Genomic DNA, 9,386 nt, shown 5'->3' on the forward strand with positions numbered 1-9,386 from the left:
TTTTTTAAGAGTGTGGGCATATTGTTAGTCTGTGCTTATCTGCAAGCTGACAGTACACCTCATGTGACCTTGTCCTTAGGCCAGGGACACACAGATTGTTCACTTTCCTCCACCTGCGTGTTGTACACAGGCAGATTAAAGCAAATCCGCTTTCATATGCTTCTTCCTGTAGCTTTGTTGACAGGAATAGTGTCAGCCTGTGTGGAGCTACCTTGATGGGAGGGAAAAATTAAAAAACATGCATTTCTGCGCCAATATCCATTTAATTTATCTCCACACAGCATGGAGCTACGTGAAAAAAGGAAGGAGCACGTTAACGCTGATCCGCTTTCACCTGCCTATGTAAAAAACAAAGGAAAAGATCCACTCCGTGTGCCCCTGGCTTTAAGGTCCCCATACACCATAAGATCCGCTTGCTTGGCGATGTTGCCAAGCGAGCGGATCTTCTCCCGATATCCCCCACCTATGGGTGGCCGATGTCGGGAGAATCCAGGGTAATTTGATCGCTTGGCCATGGGGCCAAACAATCGAATTCTAATGACTGGCATAGGTAAATTCGGTCCGGGGACCGCATCGATCTGACTAGATTTTCTAACCTGCCCGATCGAGATCTGCCCGATTTCAGGCCAGATATTGGTCGGGCAGGCCCGTCGGAAGTGCCCATACACGGGCTGATTAGCAGCCAAATCGGCAGCTACTATCGGCCTGTGTACGGGGACATTTAGGCTACGGTCGAACATGCCTGTGCCAATCTCACCACTTACCTCCTCCCCATGATGTGTCTGCACCTTCAGGCATGGCGTCAGCCTGGGTCCAGGTACACAGAGCAGATTTCAGTGTGAGTGCATTCTCTAATTTTTCTGAGCCAAAATACGCTCTGTGTTGTCTGCAACCAGGTCTACAGATGCAGACACATAACTGGTGAGTGGCCAGGCTGCTTCTCAGCCTGCAGTTATCCTCAATCCTGATGCCAAAAGAGGGGCTGATTCTTGGCCTGTGTTTTTCTGCAGGCTGATAATCAGCCCTATGTGGTATCAGCCTGCTCCCATCCACTCTGTTGTGTCTCTTCAGTGACTGAAACAGCAACATGTGTCTGTACACACACCAACACTATGCCTGTTAGTACAGAGACACATTGGAGGAGATGGGAACACATTTGCTTCTCTTCATCTGCCTAGAAAACAGAGACTGCCTCATGTGCCACATTAGCCTCAGGCTGATAGCATGTGGAGCACTTTTCTGTATTTGCCACCTCAGATTGACTTTGAAAGGAAATTTCTGAAGCTAATAGTGACCGACTTCAGTTGAAAGACATTCTGAATACAGCCTTTTTGGGGCCGAAAGCTTGGGCTCTGACATTGAAATACATTTTCAATTCAGGTCAATTAGAGGGGGCAGGGGTTAATATCAGGCACTTTTCAGTCAGCTGAAAAAGTACTCTGTGCTCTGTCAGCTTTATATTTTTAAGTATGTAAATAGTAAATAAATAGAAATAAAATTTCACATTGTTTTTTTTTCTTTACCATGAGTCTCTGCTGTCTCCTTCTGTAATTGGTGGTTCTGCAGCTGTACTGCAATGTAACCAACTTCCTCTGTTAAACAACATATGGAATTCCACTATGTGGCAAATTTGCAGAACAGGGGTTAACTGTATATAGCTTATAAATTGTTGGTTGCTAGTAAAATTACACAAGTATTCTGTATTACCGTTATGGTCTTAAACCGGTGTGTCAGCTCACTGCTCTAGTAAGGCATTACATGGGCACTGTTTAACTCTAGAATGGTGAGTTTCATTGCTTTTTGTAAATAACAAATAAGTATTCATAAATCAGATCATGTACCTGACTGCTCATGTATCATACTTAAACAAGCATGTGTAACATAAGAAAAACAACTATTCTCTACCAATGTGTTGTTTTTAGGAAAAATCGGGCTGCTGCTCAGTAATCTGTACATATCAACATTATTACTTTCATTGTCTGAAAGGTGGCCATAAATGGGCCTATCTTCATGGCTGAGCTGTGCAAATAGGGGCCGAATGTGGTCCTCCAAAAGATTTTTATTGCCCCCAGCATACCCAATGTGTCCATAGACTTCTTTTATTTACGTTATTCTTTTATAATGAAGAAAGACTCGAAGAACCTACACCAGGGATTTCTTTTCCTAATTGTCTGCCAGATATCTATTAAGCAGGTTTTAAAATCCTATCAGGCAGGGACCATATCAGTGCGTTGATGTGTTTACTCTTATGACCATCCTAACTTCTAGACAGACTTGAAAGCTGAGTTTGGGAGCTGGATCTAAGTTGCAAGCCTGGTAACAAAGCTGGATTGCATGCCTCATACTATTATCTAATTTTAATATAGCATTGTGAACAAGAGAACATCTGCAGCCTTTCATGCAGTTTTTAATAGTCTTTTGTGTAAAAGATTCTGAAAGATGCAAGATGAATAGGGAAAGGGGCTTTTAAACCTGCATCAAGTGCCTAAAAAAATTAAACAAAGTGCTTATAAAAGAACTCTTTGTGCACATTTATATTTCAGCAGGCTCTACATCCCCCTTTTAACACATCATGAATATTTAAAAACCTTGATTGCTGTGTGACAATCATTGTAAGCCATGCATGTGAGTTAAAATAGGTACAGGATGTTGCAAGTTTCATTTACATTTTTATTTGTATCATTCTCTCAACAGAGAATATTGCTGCTGCCTGCTGAAACACAGCATGTGCATGCATTATAACAGATCGGTGGTTTATCCAAAGAAGTCAAACCTTTAAAAAATATATATAAAAGTTTTACATTTGTATAAGGTTTTCTCCTGTCCTCTGGTGTGTAGTTTTTTAGTTTAGTGTATTATGTAGTGTGCCCTACATAATATTATTAGTACAATGTCACATTTAATATCATTAGTGCAGTGTCACATTTAATATCATTCTTTAAATGGGATGCTGAACTGCAGCCTTATTGACTGCACCAGTGTTCCTAAGTGCATGTTACAAGCATAGAGGCCAATGGAGTAACCTGAGGCCACAGAGATGCAGATCTCCTACAAACCCCACCAGGGAGCACACCCTGGTGCACCTGCTTGCCAGGTTGTCAAATGTACCAGTGGCGTAACTACGGGTGGCAATTGGTAACAATCACTTTGTATGCAATGTGCCTAAAAAAGTCATATATTCTTATTCATACATGGGAACCTTTGATGCATGTGCAGATATGAACATGTTTAATTAAGCAGAAGACTAGAGAAGGGCTACATTAGTATAAATTGAATTAATTGCTGACAAATGGGTTGTGTTGCATCTGCTCCATTTGTTGGCAGGAAGCACTTAAAAGCAATCAGCATCCCTACTGTCTACTCTGGGATTTTATTCAGACATAAAAATAACCTCCACATGACCTGGCAGTGAGTCAGTCTGAATGCATATGTGTTGTGTGGACAGACAACAGTTATCACTTCCTGACTGATATGATATGTAGTTGTGTAAGCCAGCTATTTCTGTGTTTCCAGAAGAGTTATTGTCATCAACAGGATAGTCTGTACATCAGAATGTCTTGTAGATTTGGCAGTTAGAGCTGGATGAGGTTTTCCAATGTTTGTTTTTTTTTTCTTTCTTATTTATAACCCTAGACTGTCTAAGGACATGGTTATACTAGCAAAGGTTCCGCAGCATTTTCCAATGATGTTGCAAATCAGAACCCTCCTTACAGGGTTAATGTGCACACATGCCGCTATTTTGTCAACAGCAAATTCTCTTTTTGGTGTTTTTGGTCTTATCAAAGCTCATTGCATGCCTAACATGTAGTCTCAGTTGTAGCATATGAGGCAGGACATAAATGCATAGTAGATAAGAGACAAGTACTTAAAGGAACAGTAACACCAAAAAATGAAAGTGTATAAAAGTAACTAAAATATAATGTGCTGCTGCCCTGCACTGGTAAAAGTTGTGTGTTTACTTCCGAAAGTCTACTATAATTTATATAAATAAGCTGCTGTGCAGCCATGGAGGCAGCCATTCAAAGCAGAAAAGGCACAGGCACAGGGCCACAGTGCAGGGCAACAGTGCATTATATTTTTATTACTTTAAAGCTCTTTCATTTTTTAGTGTTACTGTTCCTTTAAAGCATGGTATTCTGAATAGATTAAGTGGAGATAAATAGGGATCACCTTCAAGGCTGTGTACACTCCTAATGGACAAGAGCACTTCTTACACAAAATAAGCTCTTGCTGGCAAGAAATATTTTATTTCTGGCTTCTGGATTAGGAGATATACCCCTAGAATGAGGACTGCACATGGGACAGTCTCCTAAAGCATGTTTAGTCTGGTAGAAATTGGCCAAAACCTGACCCTGATTGTGTAGGCAGTAATAAATAACGTATGGTGCCTGATCTCAATTTTCCTAAAATGCTCCCTATAGTTGCTTTCTGGTCTGTTGTCTGTTACAAATGGTGGGCATATCCTTATGGTCCTAGATACACTGTAGGATATGGGTAGCCATTAACAGAAGTGATGTCGTTTTCTGTTAGGACCACATATCTACTTATTGGCCTGCATCCTACAGTGCAAATACTCTTCTTTGCACCCTGGGAAATCAGCCAGCGTGAGCAAGAAAGGGAATGGCTAGGCCAGTGGTTCTCAACCTTCCTAATGCCACGGCCCTTTAATACAGTTCCTCATGTTGACCCTCAACCATAAAATTATTCCTAAGACCATCTGAAATATGTGTTTTTGATGGTCTTAGGCGACCCCTTTGGAAGGGTCGTCCGACCCACAGATTGAGAACCGCTGTGTTAGGCTGTACTAGTAAGGATTTAGGGGAAATTTTTAGCAACACAAAAAGTAACTTAAAAACACATTCCTTATATTTTTAGAAATGTATAATGCAATGGAAAATACCATTTTACATCTTTTATATGTTTTTATATACATATATACAATGCTATATTTACAAGGGATTACTTAAAAAATAAATACAGGGTGTACAATGTGTCAGGCAGAAATTAGAAATGATTTACAGGAATACAGGTAACAAATAACTTTGTATCATCAAAAAAAAAAGGTTGTATGCCATCCTGTATATTTTACGAAAATTGGTATGATATTTGTATGTAAATTCTTTACTTCTTACTTAGCTCTTGCCGTAGAATAAAACTTCAGTTTCAGATCTATTTATTATTTAGTTAGCATTCACATAAGCTTTTTATACATTGTTTTTCAGATGCTGAAGGCAGCTCTCTGATAGGGCATGCTGAATAAAGGACAAGCACATGATGAGTTTAAAAAATGACCTGGGCCATGAGAAGGCACCTTACTGTCTCTACATTTACCCTCAGCTCTCCAATGAAGTCTCCACTGTCTGTACAGTTTTGGCAACCAAGGAATTATCTGCCTCTGAAGTTATAAAGAATGCAGTCTCTGTTCTTGGTTTGGACAGTGACAAGCACTATGTTTTGGCTGAAGTGAAAGAGTCTGGAGGGGAAGAGTGGGTGTTAGGTTCTACGGATTCACCTGTGCAAAGAGTGCTGCTTTGGCCACGGAAGGCCCAAGATAGGCACCAGCAGTCAGATGGTTATTATTTCTTACTACAGGAGAAAGACCAGGATGGAAGCATTAAATATGCTCACCTTCCGCTTGTTTCTGAAGAGGAGGAGTCCAGAAGGTTGATGGAAAGGGGATTTCTTCCTCGTCTTCAAGTGGACTATAATGACTTGTGCAGCTTGCCCAAACTAACTGAGGATGCAATTCTTGATAACCTTAAGTCTCGTTTCTTGAATCAAAAGATCTACACTTATGCTGGAAGTATTCTGATTGCCATCAACCCCTTCAAATTCTTGCCTATTTACAACCCCAAATATGTCAAAATGTATGACAACCACCAACTTGGAAAGTTGGAGCCTCACATTTTTGCAATTGCGGATGTTTCTTATCACACCATGCTGAAAAAAAGGGTCAACCAGTGTATTGTCATCTCTGGAGAAAGTGGATCAGGAAAGACTCAGAGCACAAATTTTCTAATACATTGTTTGACAGCACTGAGTCAGAAGGGCCATGCAAGTGGGGTGGAAAGAACCATATTGGGTGCTGGACCTGTACTTGAGGTAAGAAATGTCCTCACTGAATTTTAGAAGCGGACCCATTCATATTTCAAAATACTAATAAAAGTAATAATAAAGTATAATTTGTTTGTCAACAATTTTATTTAAAAAAAATAATATTTTAATTATTCAGATTTATTGGCATCTGAAAACATCAGTGATTTATATAAATTAAAATTAATTTAAAATTAATTAAGGGGTGGAAGACCAGTAATTTTAGTTGTAATCCTCTCAGGAGTAGTAGAAGCAGCAAACCTGCTTGTTCAACATGAGTTGAATGAATAGGGCTTGTTTTAATGACAAGAAGTAAAGAAAATGGCAAAAAGAAAAAACAGACTGTGTATGTTAAATCTGTTATGCTATACAGAAAATAAGCTTTGTAAGTGTGTTTTTACCCTTAAATATGACTCTACAGTGAACAGTGGAAGGAGATAGAATGCTTTAGTATCACTCTACCATTAAGTGCAAGGAGAATTAATGAGCTCTCTGTAAGTGCCTTTATTCCCAAATGCTGCATATATTACCAATAATAAATTAGCATTAAATCATCATTCCCCTCCCAACAGTCTATATGGCCCAGGAACATGAATGAAGTATAAGAAGAAACTACATTTGCTGAATGCTGTTTAATATAAAAAAGTACCATATCAATCATCATGTTACTGAGATGATTGCAACCAATCGGCAATTAGAATTGAACAGTCACCTACAAAAATCAACAGCAAAGATCTGATTGTTTGCTACGGGCACCATCACCATTGATCTTTATCTCCAATCTTGGTAAACGCCCCATATTCTATTCTAAAAATTTACTGGAATGTCACCTCAAAGACCCTATATTATTACTATGAAGAACAGTAAGTCAGTGTGCTGCCGGCATCTTGAATGACTAAGAATGAAAATTTGGTAAAGGTCTAGAAGTAGGGCTTTTTAAGAGAAATTGTCATTCAAAGGATATCTTGTCCAGATTTATCTGAATCCTGCAAAGCACAAACAGATTTTTTTTTAGATTTAAATTTGAAATTTCACATGGGGCTAGCTATGTTCCTAATTTCCCAGGGTGCCACAGTCATGTGACTTGTGCTCTGATAATCTTTAGTCACACTTTACTACTGCACTGCAAGCTGGAGTGATATCATCCCCTCCCTTTTCCCCCCAGCAGCCGATCAGCAGAACAGTGGGAAGGTAGCAAGATAGCAGCTCCCAGTAGATATCAGAATAGCACTCAATAGTAAAGGGCCGATTGTAGCTGCCGATATCGATTCGGCAACTTATCGGCAGGAACGGGGGGCAGGCCCAAGCGATATCTGGCCTGAAATTGGCCAGATATCGATCAGGCAGGTTAAAAGATTTAGGCGGATCGGGGACCGCACCGGATCTTTGATGCAGTCCCCAAACCGATTGCCCCATTGCTGCCATCATAATTAGATCGTTTGGCCCCAGGATCGAATTAGCCTACATTTTCCCTGATATCGCCCACCCGTAGGTGGGGATATCGGGAGAAGAGATATTCACATGTATGGGAACCTTAAGAAATACAAGTCCGGCTTGCGAATGCTCCAGCTACATGGGAGTAGGAGAAATAGTAGGTTATCTGAAAGCAGTTCTAATGTGTAGTGCTGGCTCCTTCAAGCTCACTTGCTTCAATGCACTCAGATGGCTGCCTATACACCAATATTACAACTAAAAAAAATACATTTGTTGGTTGAAAAATAAAATTTTAGATGATCAGAATTATTTGATATGTAAACAGCATACCGTATATACTCGAGTATAAGCCGAGTTTTCCAGCACTCAAAATGTGCTAAAAAAGGAATCCTCGGCTTATACTCGAGTATATACGGTACTCCATATTTAAACTTTGAATTTTGTCCACAGAAATGCTGCCAATACTAATGACATCCATAGCACAGTCCAACACTTCCCTGATACACTCAGCTCATTATTCACATAGTAAATAAGCAGGGGCACTGCTGGATTACCTGTGTTACGAGCGAATCCATTGCCCGAGCATGCATGCACGTCACACGCCAGTCGCGCGCGTTGGTAGGGAGGGGGCGAAGCACCGGAGTGAAGCTCTAATGATGATGTTCAGCTTGTGGTGTTTCTGATGCATAATTCTATGTTGTGCGTGCATGCTCGGGCAACAGATTCTCTGGTAGCACAGGTAATACAGCAGTTCCACAACATATATAAACAGCCCATATGTTCCATGTCAGGTCTGAACTGCTGAAATGTAGAGATCTATAGTTTATTGCACACTTAACAGTATTTCACCCCAGCACTTTTTTACACATTCTTGGGCTTCCTTCAGGCTTCTCTAAGTCCGGCAAGAATAATAATAGTCTGTCCATGGAACATTAATTTTGGGTGGTTCACTGTTTAAAACAGAATTAAAACCAGTGTTTGGTTTTGGTAATTGGTTACAAAATAGATTGAACTGCATTATATTCATAGGAACTGGAAAAAATACACTGCTGGGTAATGCTCAGTGCCGGAGCAGCACCAGATCTGGTAGAGTTAAAGTACTGGGCAACTAAAGAAAAATTATTTATACAATTTGTTAATACAAAATTTTACAGTTTTGAGGAGTCTCTGCATATTTAATTATGCAAATTAGAACCTGGCTTTCCAATAAATTTTGCAAAAAAAAAAAAAAAAAAAAAAGCAGTGTAAAAGTGCCTATTGTGCAGCAAAAAGAGCCCATTGACTCCAGTGCATTTTTGGTGCAAGAAAAATGTCTACTGACTCCAATACATTTTAGGCTTATACTTGAGTCAATAAGTTTTTCCAGTTTTCTTAGGTGAAATTAAGTACCTCGGCTTATATTCGGATCGGCTTATACTCGAGTGTATAGAAATAAAAAGTACACCAAAAAATCATGACAGAATCCATTTTAAAGGAGCATTTCAGTGTAAAAACGAAACTGGGTAAAATAGAAATTGTTTTCAATATAGTTAGGTAGCCAAGTCCAATCAGTGACTTGAGGGAGTCAAATAGGAAACAACTGTTCAGTTAGTTTGCATTTGAATCTGACCTGCGTGCTAAACAGTTATGGCCCAAGTGGCCCTCCCTAAAGTCACTGACTAAAAGGTTAGAGAGCTGAAAGCAGGAAGTTAATTATTATTATTATTATTATTGATTACATTTTTGCCTATCTAACTATATTGCCAATATTTTTTATTTTGCACAGTCTGTCTATTTTACCCAGTTTCACTTTTACACTGAACTGTTTCTTTAAGCACCCAATGTTTTTTACATTAAAAATACATGCTTATGACAGTAAT

At 39.5% G+C, this 9,386-nt stretch overlaps 1 protein-coding gene across 7 annotated transcripts in view; it reads left to right on the plus strand.

Moving 5' to 3' along the window:
- Nucleotides 1-9,386, plus strand: part of myo9b (myosin IXB) — a 90,242-nt gene that overhangs the window by 7,043 nt on the left and 73,813 nt on the right. For all 7 annotated transcript variants that reach the window (XM_018097654.2, XM_018097651.2, XM_018097636.2 and 4 more), the window contains exon 2: nucleotides 5,223-6,102. In XM_018097654.2, the coding sequence (XP_017953143.1) occupies nucleotides 5,272-6,102 (831 nt within the window). In that variant the 5' untranslated portion in view covers nucleotides 5,223-5,271. The remainder of the gene's footprint in view (nucleotides 1-5,222; nucleotides 6,103-9,386) is intronic.

The sequence above is a fragment of the Xenopus tropicalis genome, chromosome 1, assembly GCF_000004195.4.
Source record: "Xenopus tropicalis strain Nigerian chromosome 1, UCB_Xtro_10.0, whole genome shotgun sequence".
Lineage (NCBI taxonomy): Eukaryota > Metazoa > Chordata > Amphibia > Anura > Pipidae > Xenopus > Xenopus tropicalis.